This window comes from Protopterus annectens, chromosome 9.part0, assembly GCF_019279795.1.
Source record: "Protopterus annectens isolate FY-2018-M chromosome 9.part0, PAN1.0, whole genome shotgun sequence".
Taxonomy (NCBI): Eukaryota; Metazoa; Chordata; order Ceratodontiformes; family Protopteridae; genus Protopterus; species Protopterus annectens.
The window spans coordinates 240,244,417-240,268,700 of NC_056743.1; the positions used below are offsets into that span (position 1 = coordinate 240,244,417).

Consider the following 24,284-nt stretch of genomic DNA (forward strand, 5'->3'; position numbering starts at 1 on the left):
AGGTAAAGAGAGGCTTGCACTCTGTAAAAAAAATGTACCAGTGATTTACCTTTGGGTAGGGTTTTTGTTTGGTGCTCAGTAAGTTATAGTCAGTGTTTGGTGTGTGCATTAAATTTTGGGCATTCATTTTTCTACCCCCCCCCCCCCAATTACTGGATGGTTGCCATTTAGCTGCCATAATCATCATACACTATATTATATAAATACATACACATACACGTGTGCAATTATATTATGCTATACGTTAATAAGACAAAACAGAAAACAAGTGCTAAGTATTCCAAATTAACCAATCATTATGCTTGGCTGGGGCGAACATACAAGAGGAAGACCTTTCATGTGATATATTGATACAATAACTACAACAATGGATGCCCCCTCTTTTGGCAGTCAGAACACACTTCAGGACAACTATTCATAAAGCTGCCATGAGATGACTTTGACCTGATGGCACATGATGCAAAAAAACAAGTATGTATTAAATTAATTATAAAACTACATTCTTTCATAAATGGTTTCACAAATCAAGAAAAACCTAATTAAGTCCTTCACAATCATGTTAAACAAAATTTGGATGCATGCCTCACCTATGGAAACAGGATACAGCAGTATCGGTTTACAATATAATTGCACATCAGAGCTACACACTTTTAGACTAATTAACCTGACCAGTACTCTATGTAAAAATCATGGAAGTTGCGATAATGCAACACATCCAAAATGGCACTGGGTACCTATTTCTGTTAGACTGTGATGATCCCTACTCTGGGCCAGTAATCAAGGAGCCTTATTCCTCACCAAAGACACCAGTGAGGGAACAACCAACAAAAATGGATACACAAAGTATTTTCAGATGCAGCTTTCTGCACCAAGCACAATTTCCCTTAACAGCACACAGGGAGCACTCTCCAGACCTGGGGCTGGACTCTCTGTCTTTCTCCAGGCCCCAAACAAGACACCACACTGACCACTTTTGAGCTCTGTGTACCCTGTTTCAAGTAGTTAATGCACACACTTCGATGTTTGATTTTCACACACACACCCCTGGGAAAGGCTGGAAAAAATTTACCAGCTGTGCCTCCTCTGCCCAGACTATACGGTAATTATGCTGCCACCAGTTAGCTACTTTAAGGTTCTTACAAGGGTACCCAATTATACTGAGCAAAATTAATACTAATACAAATGACAGAGTTTGATCAATGCAGCAAGGTTTTCAGGAGTGGCCGCAGTGTCACTAAAATAAGCATAAGTACTCATAAGATGTTAAAAGTATTCTCTAAAAGACCAGCCACAATGAAAGGTATAGAAATAATTAATAATAAATAATAAATTAGAAAATATAAGAAAACTGAATATGTAGTTAGAATAAACACCATAGTTTCAATCACAGGAGATATAAAAAATAACACAGTTGGACAAATTCACACAGATGCAGAAAAACTTTTAGTTATGTACTCACCATAACTTCAGACTTTTTCCATTCATCCTACATCTATTACCATTCTGAATGATGGGTTCGATCCCCTCGGCTCCCTCGGCACGCTTTATGCCCAAAAAGCGAAGTCTCTTATTGGCTGAGCTTACTATATCCCAGGATGCACCACTACCGGCCCAATTTAATTTTAGAGATTGAAGGGACTGATGCCAAATCCATGGCTGGTACTTCTGATGTGGAATCAGAGAGAAGAACCTGGAAAGAAGAACTTTTGTTTGTGGTTTTTTGTGTGCAGCCATAGGTCGCCCTCTTCTCCCCAATCTCTTGAAAACCTGGGCTAAGCAGTTGCGGTTTAGAGAGAGAGAGTGGAGAGAGATTGTCCTGCTTAATTTGTCCGCCATTTGATTTTGACTTCCTGGATGTGGGCTACTAAGAAAAAGCGCTGGTAGCTACAGCCCATTCACACTCTCATGGCCTCCTGCAAGGGGATATGATCTGGTCCCTCCTTGTTTGTTCAGATACTGAGGCAGTGGCAGTCAGAGCCAGTGAGATAGATAGGGAAGGACCCCAACCAAGATCTGTGAGCCTGAGCCACTACTGCCAAACACTTTGGTGACACACCTGGGGGCTGTGGTGAGACCAAAGGGCAGAGCACAAAATTGGTAATGAAAACATCCTTCTCCAACAAGAATGATTGTAACGCGACCATTCGGAATTGGATTTCGATTGGTGATTGGTTCAGTCTGCTGCTGAGATCAATATTGGCTCAGGGTCCCCTGTCTTTTGGCACTAAAAGAACCTGGTCATGATGTGGTGGGAGGCTGAAAGAGGGTCGCCAGAATTAAAGCCCTTCTGGTGCCAGGGCTCTCTGCCTGCCTGGCTCTGGGACGGCTTTCCCCTCCTTCCCGTCCTCTGCCGTCTGCCTGTGAATCTCTGCTGCTGGGAGAAAAACTTGCGATTTTTCGGAAACCACATTTTCCCCCCTTTAGCCTTGGATAAGGGCAGAAAGGGGAGTGAAATCACGGGCACCTACAGCAGATAAAGTTTTGGAAATGCCTCATGGGCCGAAAGAGAAAATTGACGGCGATATAGCCAACTGAGAGCTAACGGACTGAGTCAGCGAGAGGCCATCTCATCATCCGAGTCAAGAACGGAGATCTGTCCCATGATTGGGACAGTGTATCATTGTCCAGACAGGGGTTCCTTCCTCTTGGTCTTCGAGAAAATCTTCTCCGGGAGTCTGAACCAGGGGTTGAAACCTCAGGAGGGAACCCGGACCTCACTGGGGAGGACCCCCAGGGCTCGGGGACCAGTCAGGCTCTGGGAAGGCTGGCTAAAGCTGCGGAACCAGGGGAGGGGACTTGTGAGGCACCACGCATGGGGGCAAGAGGACCCCGAGATGGCCGAACGGTTTGGGGCTCGGAGAACCTCCTGGGGCCCGAAAGCCGGACCCCGTGATCGAGCTGCCGAAGTCAGGAGCCGAAAGCAGCCGAGTCCCGGGAAGCCACCCGGGTAACCGAGGAGAAGTCAAAACAAAGGTCTTCGGACCCCCCTCCGTCACCGCAAAGAAGTGGCCAAGGCCGACCCTGAGTGAGGGGCGCTGCCGGGAGCAATGACTTCGGAGCCCACCAAGCACATGAGGAGGACGGCACCGGAGGAGGCGAGAGCGGAGGTGTGGCGGCAATGGTTGATGTGGGTCACCAAAGAAACAAATTTTTGAAGACTGGGGACTGGAACAGTCTTTTGGAAGACTGGGGACTGGACAGTCTCCTGTCTCACTCGAACTATATCAGACAAACAGGAGAGGAAACAGGAACGGGAAGAACGGCCTCCATCGGGCCCCGCCTCGGAGGGTTAGGGCCCGAGCCGCTCGGAGGCGCTCGGCTACCAGTATCGGGCAGCATCCATCGGCCGATGGTGATTCCAGGAGGTAGAGATGGCGCCATGAGCTGGCGCCAAGGCGGCTGCGAGCTTGTCGAGCCGGGAGGTCGAGCCCATGAGCCGTACCCAGCCTGCAGCTCCCTGCTCCAGTGCTCAGAGAGGAGCCGCATTGGGTGCAATCGAGCACAGGGTTTCAACCTCTCTTCAAGTCTTTGGAGTCCCTGCCTAAGTTTGCCTAAGTTTCTTCAGCAGGGATCCCGGGAGGACTGGTCGGAGGACTCTCTCTTCTTGGCGAGCAGGAGAGGGGGATGCCAGCTTCTTCAAGGAGGAAGGTTTAACTAACCCCTTAAGAATCAATTTATTTTTTTCTTGAGGAGACCCTTGAGAAAAAGCGTGACATACACTGCATGACTGCCCAAGTGCTTTGCTGCCTCGTGATATACAAACGAATGAATGACTGTGATAGATGATAGACATTTTAATTTCCGCATTTTTTTATTTATTTTTTTAAAGCTAAAGGGGAGAGACATTGATGTTACACAATTTAGTCACTCACTGGAAAGTAAATCACTAAAGTCTTACTGATGATAAAGCTAAGCTTACAGTAATAGCTTAATGCACACACTTCAGAAAAGTTAGTTAATAAAAACTACTCAGCCCAGCCAGCTCGAGACACTGGTAGTGGTGCATCCTGGGATAGTAAAGCTCAGCAATAAGAGACTTATCACATAACATCAATACTTAACTATTCTCACTATATTTTCCTCTGACTACAGAATCACTGGTCCCTAGTCAAGTTACTTACTACAGCAAGCCAGGATGATGAGTGGTGAGTTGCTTACTACAGCAAGACAAGATGAGGTGTGTGGTTGTGTGAGATACCAAAGAGAGATCTTTCCTGTCAGGTTCTGAAAAAACAAAGTGCTGCTGTGAGAGTTCTGGAATATCTCTCACTTCTTCTTCTTCTTTCGGCTTTTCCCGGTTAGGGGTCACCACGGCTGATCATCTGTCCGCTCATGATTGGCAGTGGAGTTTTACGGTGTTGAGTTGCCAGCCCGGCGCCCAACCTTCCACAGAAGACACACACACGCACACACTCACACCCAGGGCCAATTTAGAGTGTCCAATCCATCTACTGCATGTCTTTGGGATGTGGGAGAAAACCGGAGCACCCAGAGGAAACCCACACGACCACAGGGAGGACATGCAGAATCCGCACAGAAGGCACCTCAGCCGAGAATCGAACCGGAGAACCTCTTGCTGTGAGGCGGCTGCACCACCGTGGCCACCATCTGGAATATCTCTCACTAATATCTAAAAAAATAATTTCAGTGCTGGTTATAGAATGACATCACATCTGGTCACCTGACTCTGGTAAAATACACACCCAGAGTTTTGCTAAGATCTGTTGCAACATCTGAAAGCTATAAAACAATTTCAAAAACTTCCACTCTTCCAGGGTAGCAGTTAGTTCACCCCTAAAGACAACACAATAAGATTCCTAGTCCTGGGTTTCCCAGACATTTTTATCTCTGGCTGCAATCAGACCTGTAAGATAAAACCTTTATGGCCTAAACCAACCCACTTAATTTTCAAGCTATTTTTCAAAATTGCTGGACCGAGATCTACTTTTACCCTTCAGAATTCTCTGTTAAAATATATACATTTAATCAGTTATAATTATACTGTCTGACATACATGTATATCTCTTTTCTGTCCGGCAGCACCCACTGTCGATGAATTTTTAATACAAGCATCTGTAAAAACAGTGCGATAGTCAAATGACATAAAATTATTTACAAAACTCCGGCTGGCTATGCTAGCATATATTACACATGCACTGCCCTACTCTCACTGGCACAGATGGCATCACCTCATATCATCACATAGATATAAACAATTTGGGTCTTGTTACTCGGAAATACTGCAGCATTCTAAAGAGGTTAACCACAGTAATTGAAGGAAAGGTGGTTCATCCTCTTTTCTTGACCTTATGGTATTTAGTCCTATTCCACATGAGAAAGCAAATAAATTAAAAGCATTAAGTGCCAAACCACATGTGATTAATGTCTAATGGAGCAGTAATGATCCCAGCTTTAAATTTCAATAAGACATTAGAATAAATGATTTTAATACATTATTTCCACAATAGCCCATTTACTTCTGAAGAGCTCTCTACTCATTCCAGAGAAACGGGTGTGCTGCTTAATAGACAATCACACAGTAAGCAAAACTGAATTATTAACAAAAAAAACTTCAAAACTACATGTTAAACTGCTTACAGCTGACCAGTGCTAGATCTCTAAGGCAAAATTTGATCCAGTTCCATTTGCAAGTATATGCCTGGAAGGCACTTCTGGGGATCAAGGAATCCTACACTAAATCATACACCAACAGCAGAAAAAAATAGAAATTAAAAAGAATCCTTACACAATAACTTTCAAGATTAAAATTGCAGAATAAGCTTTCTCTTGTATTCAGAGTATTACGTTCTTTCTAGGAAACGCATGCTTTATTAATGTCTATTTTTATCCCTTATCCTGACAACCATTCTCTCTCACCCACTACATTCCCACTGTTTCCCCACTGGAGGGAGTTTTCCATCCAATGAGGTGAAAGATGCCTGAAGGGGTTTCCTTAAACAGGGGCAATTTTTCTGGCTTGCGCCATCGCTGGCATCCCAGCTAACAGGGCACTTTATTATGAATAGCCAAACTTCTCCACTAACAGTGCTCTGAGTACTTGCTTCATAGCAGTGACCACCTATGGCTTTTTAGTCCTTACAAGCATAGTCATCCACATGCATCAAATGTGAATGTCACTGTTTTGGATGGTCAAGCCAATGTCCACTAGCTCCCTTCACCCAGACATACCCCTGCCCTCTGGCAAAGGCTCTGTCAACATAGCACCGGTGTGACCAAGCAGGGACCACCATCCCTCCTCCCTCAGGATAGACACACCCATCTTCTCTGACAGTACCACCAAACTCCCGAGCCGCTTCTTCTCTGGTCAGGCATTTATCCTTCTACCCACTGGTGCAGGCTTTCAAAAATAATTCTGATATATACATATACAACTGTACACATACATATGCATAACATCCATTTCTATTACCTACTGCTTACATATACCTATACACACACATTAAATACATACATATATTTTATGTATGCACCTACACAGAGACAGATACACACAAAATCAATGAACTGTCATTAAAATGAAACCCTATTAGTGCAAAGTAAATCGATGAACTTACCTTTTCACCAAATAGCTACTTCTACAAAACAAACAGGAAAAGGTAGGTAATAAAAGCTCACTGTAGATCGAATACTATCATACCAACTAACATGGTTAGTATACATATGCTACACGTCTGGGACCCTCTGTGAAAGGTAACTGCTTGAAAAATGTCCAAGCAGTGACCTTTAACTCCAGAGATGTGAAGCCAGACAATGGCTAGAATGCAAAAATTGTAAACAGGGGTGACAAAGAAGGGCTACCTCCCTGGAAGGGGTTCATATTATAAGCTCGAAGGTCCTGTTCAGCGAATACGAAAATAGCAACACATATTTACCGAACCCCGTAAACCGCGAAATTTAAAATTACGAATCATCATACTTGGCCAACCCCACCACCCGCTATGCTACCTACCCAAACAAAATAAATAAACCATATACATGCACTATGTATCTATGCACTTACCTTAACCCGCACCCTAACCGTAAGGTCCGCAACTGTCGCACACTTACCCTACAGAGATATACCCAAACAAAATAAATAATCCACACACATACACTTAACAAAACCTTACTTCTAACCCAACATTAAACCTTACATACACTACCTATCTATGCACTTACCTTAACCCGCACCCTAACAAAACCTTACTTCTAACCCAACATTAAACCTTACATACATTACCTATCTATGCACTTACCTTAACCCGCACCCTAACCCTAAGGTCCGTAACTATCGCACACTTACCTTACAGAGTTATACCGCAGACGGGCCAACTATGACGAATCGACATTTCAAATTTCCTGGTTTTGAACGTTCACTGTTTTCGTGGTTCGCACAATAAGTGTCACTCTTTTCGTATTCGTTGAACAGGACCATCGAGCTTCTAATATTAACCCCCTGGAAGCACAATCTACATAATGTCTGGCAAAAACACAGACAATCGAGTGACTGACTGGCCATGATATGTGTCAAGCAATGAAAACATTATATGAACAACACCCTTGATGGAGTGAACTTGACAACAGCAGTCTTCAAGGAGTGGTTTGTCATCTAGCTAGCAAAATATACTGTAGTTTGTGGTCCACTTGGTAACAGGTTGCCTCACAACTGTAAGCACTGCTTTCACTGAAGGAAAGGAGATGAGTACCTGTTCCATCCTTCTGGAGCTCATACATTTAAGTAAATCTGAGTTTGCAGTGCACTGTCTATGTGTGAAATGCTCTCTCTACAATAAATTATGGTCCCAGAAAATTAATTAACTTACTTAATGACAGGACTATGGTTCCATAAGTGGTATTAGAACTAAAGGAATCCAAATCCTTATGAAAGTCCAACTTATGGCTTCTACCAAGTATCAGGCTGATGGTCAAAGAGCCTAGAAGGATGTGATGGTTAACGATACTAATTTCTGGAATGCTCTGTATCTACCCAGAGACAAACAAACAGAACCACCTCTGCAAGTTCCAGACCCAAAGTTTCAAGCAGGGTATAAGCAAGCCTGTCAGTCTTGACAGCAAGGTCCCAAAGAGGACATTGACTCCTCAAAGTTGGGCAGATATGTAGAACATCTTCAAAAAACTGATTAACAAGGTAGTGCTGGGCTACCATCTTGCTTGCTGCTACATACCGTAGCATAAACCCAAGTAGCACGCACTGTACTGTGACCATAGACAACTGAAATATAAAACATACAGCTACGTACATCAAGATTATCTAACTGACTAACTAGGGTGACACTGCTCACTGTACAAAAGAAGAGCCTATTTCTCTTAGCAGAGAACATCTGGCAAGTGGAAGGTTTCTGGCAACCTTAAGCACATGGAGGACCCAGCAGAAGCACGGGATCTATGTCGAGAATAGTCTTAAATTACCAGGGAGAAAAAAACTTTAAACTACTCCCTTCTCAGCAGTATAGTAATGAGGATAACAACTGTTTTCTTTGAATTCTATGACTGGATTTGGTCGTGTCAACAGCAACTCAAAGGCAGTTTAAAGGAATTAGGTCCCTTAAAAAGTATATCTTGGAATTTTATGGGGGTGGGTCTGAATCTTACACTCCCACACTGTTCACCTCCTCTACTTACACATACAAACTCCAGGGTCCCAACACTTTTGAAAAAGAAGCTATTTTATCAAAATGGTCTTTCAATGAGATGGCTCTCAATGAAACAGCCCATTTACGAAATGTACTTTCAAGCATGTTTTCCTATTTCTCCAAGACCTTGTGATCTTACAACTGCTATATATCTTGGAGGGTTTACAATTACAACTTGGAAACTGCATAATTCGACCAGCAAATGGTCAACTTGCAGCTTCCAAGTGGGCAGAATGTCAAACCCAAATCGATCTACTACACTACAGTGAATGGGTAGTGTTAGTCGAGCATTTGGGTTAGACATTGTGCAAGGGGATCGTGGTTCAGAGAGGAATAGGAAATTAGCCCATTTCCTCACTGAAGTGAGATCTCAGAGTTGGCATATTTAATTTGCAGGAGGTGTGGGGGGCACAGCCCCCATATGAGGGTCCAGGTGAGCACAGCCCCCCTGCAAAACATTACAATTAACGTGCCATTGACTGTACAGTCTAAAGGTACATTAATGTTCATAGCAGGAGGTGAGTGATCTCACCTCCTGCTATGTCGATTACATCAAACCATGGTTGTCTATGTATTCATTTTCGAATTGGTTTACTTTTCAGCATGCTGAATTCCACATTTAGTGTCTACATTTTAAACGGTCAACTGATGCAGTTTCGACATGCCAATACCAAACCATCTTGGAAATAGTGCAAATAAGTGGGGTTTGCCTCCACATGGTGGCATGCTGAGAGGATGCCTTCCTACAAAAATGTTATTCAGCGTATGTTGAGAGAGTTGTGTTTCCAAAATTTAAGATGCAAGCACTTGCATCAAAAATGCTTGCTGTGCCATCTTGGGAATACAAGTAATTCACACTCGAGGAATCAAAGAGGAACCACAAAGGGATACTGACAAAAGGATTTATTAATTATCAGCTACCAAACAGGCCTGAAACTGCTGATTAACTCTCAATCTCTTCAGGGATAGGGAATCCAGTAAATGTTACACCATTACTTGTAACTCACTGACAGATATGCATGGTCTTTCTGTCCAAGGCTTGTAAATAAATGCCAACCCGTTCTTATGGGGAAAATGACATACTGGATGTTTGAGTAAAGTTGAATGAGGTCTGAACTCAGCTCCCCTTCCAAACCAAAAAATGCTACTTACAAGTCATGCAGGACCCTCCCTTCCTGGTAGTTACATCTCTCCTAGTTCACAAAGGAGCTTAGGAAGTCATCAAAACATGTTAGAAGCATATGCCATGTGTTCTGTTACAGGAAAGAAGATCTGTCAAGGGAAATTCACCAATCCAAAGCTTAGCATTAAGGTTCAGACACTAGAAAAATAAAACTGAAGTGTTAGCTTTGCAACCACTGGCAAAGTCCACTGACAACGGCTGGACATAATATGATCCAAAAAGAAGAAACAACTCTGCAATCAGTGCCATCTCTTGGTCCACTTAAACTACAATCTGAAACATACAAGTGATCCTTGAAGAAAGTGCCTGCCATAAAGTCCAGAAACATCAGCACAGACACTCAGCCTCCTCACCCAGAATGTCAGGCACATAACTTTGTGTGTCCTATATCCCAGCAGGAATGCTCAACAAGAAAACACACTCAGGTCTTTCCCAATAAAAGCATGCATCTCACAAAAACTCTGAGATGACTATTTCAACTTTATGAAAAGCATGTGGATCTCAAACCCTACAACTGCAAAAGTGAAAGGACCTAACAGTAAACTCCTCAAAAAGGCCACCAGGAGACAGCCATCAAGAAAACAGAAACAAAGGAGGTCCTTCTGCAAGGTGATCAAAAGTAGAACCAGTACTTTGGCAAATATTATGGGTGCAAAAGAAACACCAAAATTGTAATATTTTGTACTGGAAGTGGTATCTACCCAGACACCAATGGACAAAACTTCCTCTGCAAATTTCATACAATGACATATCAAAAGCATCCATCATGCTCAGCAACACCACCCCACAGTCCTCCAATAGCACAAGTATGCCTGCCTGGATAGTCACTATTTAGAACTTGACATACAGGATATGCACCTTTAAGCCTCCAAGGCAGAAGTCCCTTACCTGCTTCACAAATCAAAGCAATGAGTAAAAATATGTGGTCTTATTCAGAACGAGGGGTAATCTCTATGGCTGCTGAAATAAGTAGAGTCTGGGGACAGCCACAAAAACTTCATGCTAATGCATTTGGCTTCTAAGAAAAAAGCATTTTTGGTAGAGGACCTAAAAGCTTTAAAGCTTGGTATTCTGTGACCACATTTTGCATCCCGCTGCTTCTCTGTGTTGGCCCAGAAAAACCTGGAGTGATCTCCACCCACTACCCATTAAAAGACCTGGAAAGCAGTTTACAGTATGACAGCTAGGCCAACACATTAACCATCCTGGACACCACAGCTGAGAAAGGACTGCACCGCTTTGCCCTATGAACAGAATCTTTTCAGCCCAAAGAACTGCACTGCCTTAAGGGAGAACAAAGAAAAAGATCCCCCAAACCTTTTTCTCCTGGAAGTCCTTAAAGATGTCCCAAAAGTCTACCGAAGAAGAACTCACTCAAAAAACAGGTAATGACAAATATGTTCCTAAATTCTACCTTAACAGAAGGGCACCAAAACCACATCCCTTTGCCCAGTAACATGTTCAGGAGCCTGCTACCTTAGCAAACGCATCACTGCAGAGAAACTATGCAGGGCCTCATGGAAGCAAAAAATATAAAAACTGCAGTAAGGGCCCTGTGTAGCTCTGTCAAGTTCCCAGAAACAGGGAGGGCTGTAAGCTTCCAATTACTGTCCACCAAGGAGGAATAAGACAGCAGATGGACCCAAACCCCATATGAGCAAATGAGAACATATTCTTGGATACTTTAAACACAGCCTCAGTTGGACTCCTTAAGAGAAAGAAGGCTTGCAAGAGTAAGCAGGTGGTGGAACAGGGGGTCAAAAATACTCGGTCCCAATAACAACCAAAACTCTCATTCTAGAGGATGGGGGAGTTACTTTCTTAGTGCAAGTCCATCATGGGAGTACTGCAGCTGTTTGATACGGGGAAGAACAATGCAAATATCCCTATCAGCAGAGGAGGTGCTTGCAGTATACAAAGTTGTCCAAGGAGTGGCCTCACCTAGATAAGGATGTAGATGATGCCTTCACTTCTGCTAATTATCTGTATCTCAACGGTCCAACACAGGTCTGGTATATCATGCGAGGATGTCTCCCGTCAATCCCAGCACTAACACGCTTCATCTCTACATCTGTGCTAGGTGACAACTGGAAAGGGTGTGCAGGCCAGTTTGTCTACACAGTCAGTAAACATGACTAAGAAAATAAAATGAATGAACAGAAAAAACAAACAAAAAAAAAAACAAATAAATAAATGAATGACTAAACAAAAGCAAATGAATAAATAAAAAAGTAAAATAATGAATAAACAGGCAAAAATCAATCAATTCATCTCAGGATGCCATCAACTTGCCCTTTTTTACTCGCTGGGTAGATGGGCTGAAATGTTGGCAATGAGTAAGGCTGAAATTGAGTACCAGACTAAAAGTACACCCCATGATCAGACACAGCTGAAAAGACAACTACTGCCCGAACTGCACAGCCAGTGCTTGACAGTATGACACACCCAGCACTAATTAGGACTGGCAAGATATGGTTGTTCCATCAGTGCAGTCTCGGGGTCAGCAACTCACGGTTTGAAGTAATACAGTTCCAGAAATGTAAAACATGGGAGTGCCATTCCTTCATTGAAACAATATATAATTATTTTTTTTGTTTGTTTTAATACTGAGGTATACTTGAGAGACTGTAATTCTATCCTGTTACTACCCCAGTATAGTACTATTACAGTTGCAAAACTGGTACAACCTGACAAAGCTCAATGTTGACAGCAGATTACTGCTCAAAGTGCAGAGTAGTAACATCCCTTCACAGCATTAAAACATTAAACTTGACACCAGTTGAACAACAGTACCAAAAGTGGAGAAGCACCAGTCAGGATTTTAGCATATCATAGTACCGCCGCAACTACAAAATATAACTGCAAGGTACCAGAAGGTATAATGTTAAAAGAAATAAAACAAAGTAACAAATTGTAACAAATTAGTACAATACAAGAATCATTTACATCTGGGACACATTTAGTAATCCTGAAGAACCGGACTCTTGCTGGACCTACCAGACGTATAAAAAGTTTTTTTAAAGGGATGGCATAACAGACAACCTGGGGGTGAACTAGTTCATGGTGGTGCCCTGGGTTGTGTACGTACGTGCATATATATGTTTTATTTATATATACTTATACATATAAACATACACACACGTATTTATATACACATTTACATACACATGCAAATGTATAACGTGTGTGTACGTTTAAGTGCGTGTACGTGTACATATAAATATACACACACATGTACAGTTCCTCCTTGACAGCTTTTAGGGTGCTACTCAATAAAAGCAAATTAGACAAAATGCTGTGCAAGATAATTTAACCCAAGGGGAAGTGCCTACAAGCAGCATGTTCTCTCCTTTTAATTTCTCCGAATGTTTGTTAAAAAAAAAGTGAGACATGGATGTTCCCCCTTTCTAAGTCAGGGTTCAATTAAAGTTCAGTAAAATAGTAATGCTTCAGTTTTTCAAAGTTTCCCAATACTGCTCTTTTCGGCACCAGTAAATATACCTGAAGTGCCTCCTTCTGTCGTGAATGTGTCATTATCTGTACTGGTTAAAAAATGTACACTGTTGTTCCTACTACTAAAAGGAACAATCTGTCTTGCTGTCTTTATTCCACATTACCCTAGTTTTTGCTTACATATTTTGGTAATTTAAAACTTTACATCTCTCAATGGCCACAGCACTGTAGTCACTACCTTTAGCTATTTCAGTAATTGTTGCTTTTGTCTCTTTTTCCTCAGCTACAACATCTGTTTTTCTCACTTTTACTTTGCTGGTGGTTGGTACTGGAGTTTCATGAGATAATTAGTGCTGCCTGTGCTTCTAAGTTACTTGCATACTGTAGTGGTTGCACAACTTCAAGTGTAACAATCTTGCCACATTACTGTATCTTCACTGGATGACCAATGACATAATTTACAATGGTTGCTGCTGCTCAGGACCTAGTACTGCTTTTAAACAGATCATGTGCAAGTAATTAAACAGGAATATGTAACTAACCAGCTTGAGTCTGGATGCTTTGTTTGCTAGATTGTCTGTCATACGCTTGTTTTCTGCATCCAACACCTCATCCATTGCACTTGAGTTCTGACCTGAAAAAAACAAATTAAATTAAACATTTTTATTATATGTAAATCAACCATGTGTATCAAAGTAAAACCACCTGCTAAAGTCCAAACTTGCAGAAACAGGCAGAATTACTTCAAACTCATCTAAACAAAAGCATCAAGTATTTGTTTGCAAAAGCATTATATCTTCTAGCATCAAATTTATAGTCACAGTGCTTCAGGCAATGTCTATACAGAGATTTCTGTATACTACAGATAAATCGGTCTAAGAACCTATAGGTGATATCACAAACAGAGGAATCTGACACTCAAAAAAACTCCCTTACAACAGTTTTAAATATCCTAAAACAATTCTACAAAATTACAAAAGGTAAAACAAACCCACATCTGAAATGTCACCAGTGAAAGAATTGTAAATTTAACATGTCTGATTTATAGTTTTGACGCTTCACACTTAATGAGCTCAGAATGTTTTTTAACTTCACTTTGTTTCTGTGTTGCAAAAATCACTGCAACACGTGTGAAGACACCGGGAAGGTGACTCTTCAGTCTAAGATTCAGCACTAGTTCAGCTAAAATGCATTTCTCTTCTGCACTTCTTGTTTAACTACTACAATTAAACGGAAGCATGCCTAAACAAGGAGGAAGGGTGATGCAGTTGATATCAACCACAAAGGGAGGGGTTTGGAACATCAACAAAGGCACAAACTGCAACCATGGCAGCGTATGTATGATGGCCCCTCTGGCTGACTCTTAGGTTCATAGGTAGGTACTAGGCTATCGGCCCTAGGGCCCATACAAGCCTAGCCAAAAAATGTACCCTGGCTTTCGCCACCCAAGAAAATTATTTTCCTGTGCCCCTGTCGAGCAGAGCCACAGAAGTGATCCCCGGGGTGAATTTCCCATTTCCCATCCAATCATCAAGATTTTTCTTGAAGAGTGCTAATGAGGAGCTCTGTTTGACATAGATAGGTAGTCTGTTCCAGAGTATGGGAAGTCTCTGGGACAGGAATCTATCCCTCCAGCATGTTCTGTTTATTGTGGTGACAAGGGTAAGGTCCCTAGAGCGTGTAGCTCGGAGGGATTGGGATTTCTTCAAGTGGAGCATGTCCAACAGCTCTGGGTTTGACATAGCTTTGTATGTTAGGCAGAGATCGCCCCTGAGTAGGCGATATGCGATGGAGTAAAGCTGTAGTTTTTTGAGACGGTCTGCATAGGGCATCTGTTTGAGGCCAGTGATCCTCTTTGTGAGGTATTTCTGTGGTCTTTCCAATTGTTGTAGATGTCTTGTGAGGTACATACCAAAAGGGGCGTTGTACTCTATAATGGGTCTAATGAGTGATGAGTAGAGGGGAACAATGACCTCTTTTTTCTGGATGAGAATCCTTTTGTGATGAGATGAGCCACGTAGAAGGATTTCCTGACCACTGTGGCAATGTGATTATCAAAGGAGAGACTACTGTCCACCTGTGTCCCAAGGTCTCATCACATTTTCGGCATTAAGTAGACTACCAGCTATGTGGTAGTTCATGGGTACAGAGTTTTTACCAAAGGGGATGACAATACACTTTTTGGCATTGAGCTTCAGGCCATGGCTTTGACACCAGGTATCTGTCTCAGTGAGGCCCTTTTGTAGTTTGTCCACATCGTTAGGAGTTTCGATTATGGCTCCTAGTTTGCAGTCATCTGCAAACTTTGTTAGCCAAAGACCTTCTGTGTTGGCCTGCACTTCAGAGAAGTAGATACCAAACAGGAGAGGACCCAGGACTGAACCCTGTGGTACTCCACTTGTCACTGGTCTCATGTCGAATTTGGGATCCGCTACTTTCAGTGTGGGTTCTGTCCGTGAGACAGTTGGCAACCCATCTTGTGACATAGGGATTTATACCTAGTTTAGTGTGCTTATCTAGAATTCCAGAGTGGGGGATGGTGTCGAAAGCCTTGGCGAGATCTAGATAAGTTGTGTGAACCATTTTACCCTCATCTATGGCTTTGGTGACTGCTTCAAAGAAGTCAATCAGGTTTAGGAGACATGATCTGCCTTTTACAAATCCAAACTGAGTAGGGTCCAGAGTTTGGAGATTACCAATGTCTTTGTTTATGAGTTCCAGGATGATACATTCCATGGCCTTGCAGACCAGGCTCGTCAGGCTAATGGGGCGGTAGTTCCCAGGGTCCGTCGTGGCTCCCCCATCGTGGAGTGGGATAACTGTCGCAGTGCGCCATTCAGTGGGTACAAAGCCTGATGTGAGGCTATGATTGAACATGGTACTTAGGTAGGGTGCCAGTTCATTCTGTAGTTCGTGTAGAACGCAGCCTGGGATATTGTCAGGTCCCATGGATGCTGTGTTCTTGGCTTTGGAGAGTGTGTTTTTTACCTGTGCAGCCGTGATTATAGGAACTTTGCATTCTTCCGGTATAGAGATGGGCCCTCTAGGGGGTGAGAGGGGGGTAAAGTTAGCACTGAACCTATCTACTAGGATGTTGGCAATATCAGTTGGTTCTGTATATTTAGTGCCATTATGCTGTAACTCAGAGCAGATCTGAGTGTTCCCATTTAGATTCTTGACATAGCTATAGAATGCTTTGTGGTTGTCTTTAGAGTCAGTGGCAATTTTGTTTTCGTAACTAGCTTTGGAGGATTTTATGAGGGATCTCAGCTTCTTACTGAGGTTGACCAGGGAGTTCCTCCAGTCATGGGATTTTACTCTTTTTTGCAACAGTTTCTTTCTTCTGTTATAGAGTTTGTTTATGGCAGAGGACCACCAGATTGGCTTCCTTTTTTTGGAGGATAACATCTTGGTTCTATTAGGGATAGCATGATCCATGCACTCGTGTAAGTGCTTATAAAAGTGTATTTGTGTAGGATTCGGCAGTCATACCTCTATTGTCCGTCTGCATGGGTGTCATGAAGTTTGCCACTTCTGTCTTAAGAAGTGTGAAGTTGGCTTTTGAGAAGTTTTTTACGATGGTTTCCCTAATTGGGGCTGGGGGTGGGATGTGGATGTCTGGGCTGATTAGCTTGTGGTCGGATCTGACCAACGAGGAATTGAACTCTGGTGTGGAACACCGGTTTCCCATGTTGGTAATGACCAGGTCTAGGATATTGCTGCCCCTGGTGGGGGTGTGAATAAGTTGATCCAAGCAGTTGGAATTTATGAATTCTAGAAAACGTTGAGCAAAATAGTTGGTACATGAGTAGTTTTCCCAGTTAATGGTGGGGTAGTTGAAATCGCCCATTATTAGGGTGTTGGGTTGTACCCTAATACTTTCCAGTGTATCAAGAAATGAGGAGGGTGAATCCTGGGGCATGGTGGGGGGTCTGTAACAAGCTACAATTTGGATTGCAGTCTTGCCCAGAGTTAGTTGCACTTGGATAATCTCGGATGCATTATGCTGTGCAACTAGCCTGGAGGTGTGGATATCCTTAATGAATATGGACACGCCTCCGCCTTTAGTGTTTCTTTCTGGGTTAGGTGGCCGAAAGGTGTGGTATGAATTGAAGCCTGGTAATGCATGGGTGCTCTCTGGAGCTTTGAACCAGGTCTCTGTCACTGCACAGATGTCAATGTTCTCCATTTTAAGGAGTGCCTCGAGTGAGTGCATTTTGAGGTTTAGACTTCTAGCATTGAGTAGCATTACCCTCAGATTTTGCTTGCTTGTACCTGTTACTGTGGTGAATTTGTCATTTGAACCTTGCCTAAAAAAGGCACTATAGGGGTGGCAAGAGCCTTAGCCAGTATCCGTAATCCTAAGGGAGACAGGTGCAGGCCATCTCTGGCAAAGCATTGTGGACTGTCGATCATGTCGTCCCAGGCAGACAAATACTGGATCCCCTTAGAATGACACCAGAAGCTTAGCCAATTGTTGAAGTCAATCATTTTGTCCTTGTACTGTGGTATCATTCTGGGTGATGGCAGGATAGGGTTAGGGTCATACCTGCCTGGGATACAAGATCGGGGAGTTCCTCCATGTCTCTTTTCATGTAGTCCAGGGAGGTACGTCTCAGGTCATTCACACCAACATGGACAATGACAGTGTCATATTTGTACTTATTGTGGAGTGACCTGAGTGCATGCTTTATGGTGTGGATCCTGGCACCTGGCAGGCAGCTGACAGTCACTTTCTCCTTGTTTAGTCTAGTGAGTGCAACATCAGTGTGCCTGACTATAGAGTCACCTATGACTAGAGTGTTGGGTACGTTGTTATGCCTTATGGGCTGTGGTTGAGTGGCACAGTGAGTTTGTGGGCTATGTGTCATTTGGGTTGTGTTGGGGGGTGGAGTTTGCTTGCGTTTATGCTTTGGATGTCCCTGATGCTTGGGCAGGTTTTTATTGAGAGCCTCCGCGAATGTAGGTGTGTGTTTTGTGTTTCTATGTGTGTGTTTTGGTGGTATAGGTTTTGAGGGACTATGTGATGAGTGTGGTGTGGTGCAAGTGTTTACCTTCTCCTCTTGACTGTCTAGTCCAGTCTTGGGTGAAGAGAGCTTTTCTTCCAGTTTGGCTATATAAGTGCATCTCTCACAGGTTGTAGTGTTGGGTGGTAGGAGGAGAGGGTTGTCTGTGTACATGAGGCAATTGCTGCATTGCCCCAAGATGCCCAGATTCATCAAGTAGACAGGAGAAATCACTGGGAGCTGAACCTTAGACATGCCTGGATAAGTGTTTATTTATTAAGTACTAAAAACTGCTTTCCACTAGACAAGTGAGGAAAGTTGAGTGCTGTAGTAATTTGCAGCTTATGTAGTGCTTACAATGAGTTCTGAACAAGTGCTGAGTTCAAAGAAACAGATTTGAGTGCTGAAACTAGAAAACTGGCTAGTTATAAGAAAAAAAAAACTCAGCTAGAAGGCTTCCCTCTTGACTGTAAAAGCAACAGTAAAGGCCTGATGGACTACAGACATGGACTCATAAAAGGATAAAGAAAACCAGGGGGATCCCACCTCTTAAGAGAAGATTTCTCTTGACTCAAGCTGCTAAATAAAATTCCTTTTATGAACAACCTTGACAGCAAGTCACATTACAAACCAACATAATATTTTTAATTTTCCAGCTGAAAACTACTAAAAATTATTTTAAGGATAGTATAAACGGCCATTGCACTTTTAACTCTACAACCAATACAAAGCTGACACAAAACAAACTCAAGTTAAAACAAAAAAAAAAGGAGAAAAACTTTTCTTAACTCATTAACATCTCTCTAAAGATAGCAGAGTGACACCACCAACTGTTTACTTTTACTTCTTCATACATATATTATTAATGCAAATCCACATTACATTCATACTACATACCGGACAATGAATTGCTACTTTAATATGACGTGCAACATAACCGCAAGTGACTCCAGACTCATCTAGGAAAGCTACTAATATTGATATTCGTATTCACACAATTATGTATAATTTCACACTTCTGTATATATCAATAACAAAACTGCACGGACAGACTTGGCTGGCTTCATATGATAACTCACAAATGCCTAATATACAACTGTTGAGGAAGTTGCAAAAGGTAGGTTTATCTGTTGTGAAGGTAACTGTCCACCTTTAACAGTAGTTCAACTAGGTATAACCTATAATGAACAACAACAGGCTGAAGCATGGGAAACATTATCAAACGAGAAACATCAACAGACATTATGCTGATCTTAGTTGGTCTTTACTCCCCAACCCCATGAAATTTCTGGGTAGTAGTAAAACCTACTTGTGTGTGTGTATGAGGGGGGGGGTTGTTTGAAGAAAAAAAAGAAAAACAGTCAGCATGCAGCTACTGATTTTAACATGTCAGCCTGTTCTGAAATACATTTCAACTGCTCTTCAAACACTGCCCCTTCCCCCACATTTAAACTAATTACTAGAGGCACTATACACTTCCCAAAATCTATTTCAGATAGTATCCTAGTCATAATTTGAGATCCAAGGTTGCTTGCAGAATGTTTAACTTTTTTCTGAATGCAGGGCAATCAAAATGTTTGAAAACATGCACAAACATACCCACAGTCTTTCTCTGTATAACTACATTTATACATGACAGACTGTATTTGCCTAGTGGCCTGGTCATAAATGAAGAGATTCCCTGAAGCAGCTGACCCACCTGGTTAATAACTTCAAATAAATACACAACGAACTTGATAGTATTACATGTCAGAAAATTAATGCCCCCTTACACACCTTACAAAACAAAGATCAAAATGTAAAGAGCAAACACCTTCATAGCAGCTGCTTAAGGAAAGAAGATACAGTACATATTTCTTACAAAACACTGTAAAGGTACCAAAAATTCTATGCAGCTGAAAAAGTAGAAAAGATTAATACCAACTTTCACCACCCCCGAAAAAAAGCTAACCTATAAAATCTGGTTCTAATATGCAAAGGGATATAACCTTGACTATCAAACAAATGACCCACGAACAATTAGTGTCCTAAATGGTGGATAAGCCAATGAGAAAGGTTGGTAGTAAGCGATCAGTGCATGCTCTCCCATCTTGAAAGAAAGAAGGTGAACCAACCTGTCAATAACTACTGAAGAAAGAGAAGTGCATGGCATGCACCACACAAACTGGGGGTATGTGCAAAGCTCTGGCAAGCCACATCTATGTGGTAGACTTCATGGTCGCATACTACAACATGTCTGCTTAAAAGAGAAAGCAATGCAAGCTACTGCATTTACCAGGATATAGGTCATCTGTGGGAGAGTTACTAGGACACCAAAACACAAATGTCTGCAGTCATGACTACTGATACATGACCATGTCTGTCCTGCTAATGATAAGCAAGCAATGATTGCACTGTAGACTACATGATTCAAAGACACAGGATCCAGAAAAAAAACATAAGAAAAAAAAAACATTATCCATAGTCTGTAAAGAAAAAAATATGTTAAACAATAATAAGATAACTACACAAGATAGAGCTACTTGCAAATGCACAAAATTGTAAAAATAGCATTGCAAGCCTGCTATCAGTTAAAAAAAAAAAAAGACAGGAACAGACATGCACACACATACATGACCACAACTAAATCCCAGACAATCTCAACATCAACAGGTAATGGAAAACAAATGACCATGAATAATTTTCAACTACTTCCACAAATAAAATGACTATCAACATTCTCATAGGTTCACAGATAAGTATTAGGCTATCTTCCCTTGCAGGCCATTTTAAGCCCACTTTCCTTTTTGGTGTTTGAATTAACCTATTTCACTTAATGTTAGATTGGCCTTACCCATCTCATTATGTATACTAATGTGTTACCCATAGTAAGAATAATTAGAATTATACCATAGATAATTTGAGGGGACCTATGCACGGCATAAAACATTTAGAACCTATCTCTATTCATCAGCAGTACAGGGGACAGCTCAGGGGTAATTTTTTATAGATGCAAGTCATGCTTAAATACAGACAGGTAGGAGGTTTGTTTTACGTGGAGTCTGTTCCAGAGCAGTGGTATCATCTAGGAAATATACTTGTCCTTCCAAATGGTTCTGCTGAAGTTGTATGATGCCATTTGGCTTGCTGATGTGCAGCAGATCCATCACTACTGGGTCAGAGGATCCCTTGTATACCAAACACAGGTCACCTCTTAATAGTCTGTAGGATACAGAGTAAAGTGACAGGGCTTTGAGTCAGTCCATGTAGAATATACGGTTTAGGCCTTGTACCCTTTTAGAAAGGCATATACTTCAACGTTCCGGTTGTCGCATGTGTCTGGACAGATACACTTCAAATGGGGCATTACACTCAACAATTGGCCTAATAAAGGTTGCGTAAAGGAGCACAACGATATTAAATCTAGATGGATCTCTTTTGTTTATAAGTGGTGCAATACAGAAGAACTTTCTTATGCCAATGGGCACACGGTTGAAAGTAATGTCACTGTCCAAATAAATTCTCAAATCCCAAACAACCGGGTCAACTCTTAGGGGCATACTGCCAATGTGGTAGTTCCACTGGGTAGATGACTTCCCATGTTTAAAATAATGCATGTTTTGGCATACAGTTTCAGTCCATAACTCTGGTACCATTTACTTGTGGACAAATCTTCCTAGATGATGGCCACTTCAGCTGGGGATTCAACGACTGCCCCCAGCTTGCAGTCATCTGCAAACTCAGCCAGTCAGAAACATTTGGTATTAGCTTTTACTTCAGAGAAACTGATGCCAAACAAGAGGGGTCCCATCACAGAACATCGTGCGACTTGATTGGTGACTGGTCTCTTTGTGGAGGTAGCTTTTAATCTCGAGTCCTAACTCTGATCCAATTGGCAATCCAGCAGGTGATGTAGGGTTTCATTCCCAGTTTATTTAGCTTTTCTACTATGCCTGAGTGTGGGAATATGTCAAAAACTTCAGCAAGGTTGAATTATGCAGTGTGTTTCGTTTTACTTCCATCTATTGGTTTGCTGACTTTTTAAAAAAAGTCAAATTACATCTCTCTAGATGTTTACAGATTAGCCTCCAGAGAACTAGCCATCTTGATACAAATAAACATATTGACAAAAATAAGCATCACTTGCCAAAGTTTAAATAACATCACATTTAAAAAAACATAATGAAGTACACATTAATTAATGCTACATCTCAGTTTGCTTTAAAAATATACAAGCCTCTTGTATCAGAAGTGACTAACAAAAGGCTACGATCCAAAACACAAAGTTTAATATTGAAAGCACACTGTAAGAGTCACTACGTTAAATAAGCCCTTTTGCAAACTTCCCTGCACTTCACTTTGATCTATCAATTCCTTCACCTCTCTTCAAAAAGTACCCGTTCTTCAGTAAAATGCCTCCATGACTTTCTGATAATTCTTTCCTGTATAAACATCAGATACGTTTTCAAAAAAAAACTTCTTCCCACCTCTATTCCAATCTGCCATCGTTAGATTACACTTTGTAAGTTCCGGATTCCAAGTCCGGGGTCAAAGTTGAAATAGTGCGCTTGGCAGACCCACTGCGTGACGGATGACAGTAAGGCTTTAAGTGAGTGCGTCAGGAAGACTAAAATTGGTCACTGTTATAACCTATAAAGAAATAATACACAAAAGGGCACTACAAACAAAACTTTATTTTCCCTAAAGACTTTTATACGTGAGGTATTAGGGCTCACCCATTTCCCTACCCCGTGTGCCCTACAACTACAAATACTAAACATCTCTGTTGGCACTAGCCACGTAGTACCGGCGCACACTTCTGAGCAATAATGTGCAATCCTTTTTAAGGTTCGACTTTTACGTCATCAAGAGGCGTTGCACTACGTGCAGCACCATCCTTTTCCGCGAGTACCATAACTAACAGTTACTGAGCACTGTGGAGGGCATTGCTACTTCTCTGGGTATTACCAAGAGAAGTAAACGGTCATGTTTCATCCAACCACCCACAACCCCTTTTTCTCATTTTTGCATATGGGTTTTCGCCACGCTTACTTCTAGTTCAGACTCGTAGCTCCTACCTAGAGAATAAGAATTAGGCATTACATGAACAATTTCAGTGTTAGAAATTTGGTCTAACCAAGGTAACGCCCACTTTGATGTCATATTTATTCCTGCCCTTATGTCCTTTCCCAGTGTTGTTTTAGTTCCCAGTGTAAACTATGTCCTCATATTGCGTTCCGATCAGCTTTCAGACCGAGAAACAGGACATTTTAACTTTTCATCCAACCATGTCGTTCAACCTCTTATATAGTGGGACAAAGGACCAAAAATAGGGACGTATTTTAAATATTATTCTTATAAACTTGGAAAGTTGCTTGAATAACAGGACTTGTATTAGCATGCATTTTCTGGTCTGAAACCCAAATGTATGTCATTATTTACAGGCTTCAGTCCTCGGTGATTTGCAAGAAAAACACACATTTTATGAAAAACAGACCAAAACTATAGGGCAAAAATCTGAACATTCTGCGAAAATCTGAACAGTTGGGAAGTATGTTTGAAAGTCTTCCTTACCAGTTTCTACAGATGTAAAATTTAACAAGTATCTCTGTTATGGTGATCTGCGCTTTTTACTCCGATAATATACTTCCCCACTATTTAGCAGTGGTTCTACGTAGTACAGTACAATGTCATGATAGGAATAGTATGACAGAAGAAGTGCGTTGTCAAATATTAAATATAGCTGCACAATAACGAAATCCTACTCTACTTTCTCACTAGACATATAACCGCTGTTTTTCCCTGCCAGCAGGCAGCAGTTTTGTTTGTGGTTTCTGTCGCCATAGCAACTGTCGCTGCTAAAAGAAATAATTCGTTTAAAGAAAGTGCAATCGGGAACATTTTCTGTATACTCCCGTCATTACTTATTTATTTTTATTATGTGTTTTTGCTGTGTAGAGTTCTGAATGTCTTTACTCAACAGTTCCGGATCAAGCCAAAAATAATACT

At 41.7% G+C, this 24,284-nt stretch overlaps 1 protein-coding gene across 3 annotated transcripts in view; it reads right to left on the reverse strand.

Annotated features, from left to right (window-relative positions):
* Window positions 1–24,021, reverse strand: part of BET1L (Bet1 golgi vesicular membrane trafficking protein like) — a 62,708-nt gene extending 38,687 nt beyond the window's left edge. The window contains exons 1-2 of one of the 3 annotated variants that reach the window (XM_044082819.1): window positions 23,850–24,021; window positions 13,833–13,924 (exon numbers count right to left, since the gene is read on the reverse strand). In XM_044082819.1, coding sequence (XP_043938754.1) covers window positions 13,833–13,907 — 75 coding nt within the window. In that variant the 5' untranslated portion in view covers window positions 13,908–13,924; window positions 23,850–24,021. Of the gene's footprint in view, window positions 1–13,832; window positions 13,925–22,655; window positions 23,080–23,849 lie in introns of those variants that run through there. The other 2 variants (XM_044082817.1, XM_044082818.1) reach the window with 2 other exon arrangements.
* Between the last annotated feature and the right edge of the window lie 263 nt (window positions 24,022–24,284).